Source organism: Myotis brandtii, unplaced genomic scaffold (assembly GCF_000412655.1).
Source record: "Myotis brandtii unplaced genomic scaffold, ASM41265v1 scaffold334, whole genome shotgun sequence".
Classification (NCBI taxonomy): Eukaryota; Metazoa; Chordata; class Mammalia; order Chiroptera; family Vespertilionidae; genus Myotis; species Myotis brandtii.
Window position 1 is genome coordinate 80,026 of NW_005362885.1, and position 285 is coordinate 80,310.

The 285-nt window shown below is 71.2% G+C and overlaps 1 protein-coding gene across 1 annotated transcript in view; it reads right to left on the reverse strand.

The window, feature by feature from the left end:
• The window catches only part of PLCH2 (phospholipase C, eta 2), a 12,155-nt gene that overhangs the window by 4,907 nt on the left and 6,963 nt on the right, over positions 1–285 (reverse strand). The window contains 1 exon segment of the mRNA XM_014543758.1: positions 199–274. Within this exon segment, the coding sequence (XP_014399244.1) occupies positions 199–274 (76 nt within the window).

A 285-nucleotide genomic window follows, 5' to 3' on the forward strand; every position in this document is an offset into this window, starting at 1 on the left:
GCTGGGCTCACTGCCCGCCGCCCCCTGGGCCTCAGGCACCGTCTCCTCCGCCTGGGCATCTTGAGACTGAAAATAGACGCCGCCTGTCAGCCCCCCGCATGGGGCGCCCTCGAGTCTGTAGGGTGCCAGCGCCCCCTGCACCCGGGGGTGGGACGCACACCCGCATCTGAACATACCCAAGAGGCCGGCCCTCCTCACCTTGGCGGGGAGCTGCCTCCCCTCCCCACCGGGCTTGCAGGGCGGTGGGGTCTGAGACGGGGTGGGCAGGGCTCCCCTGAGACAGGT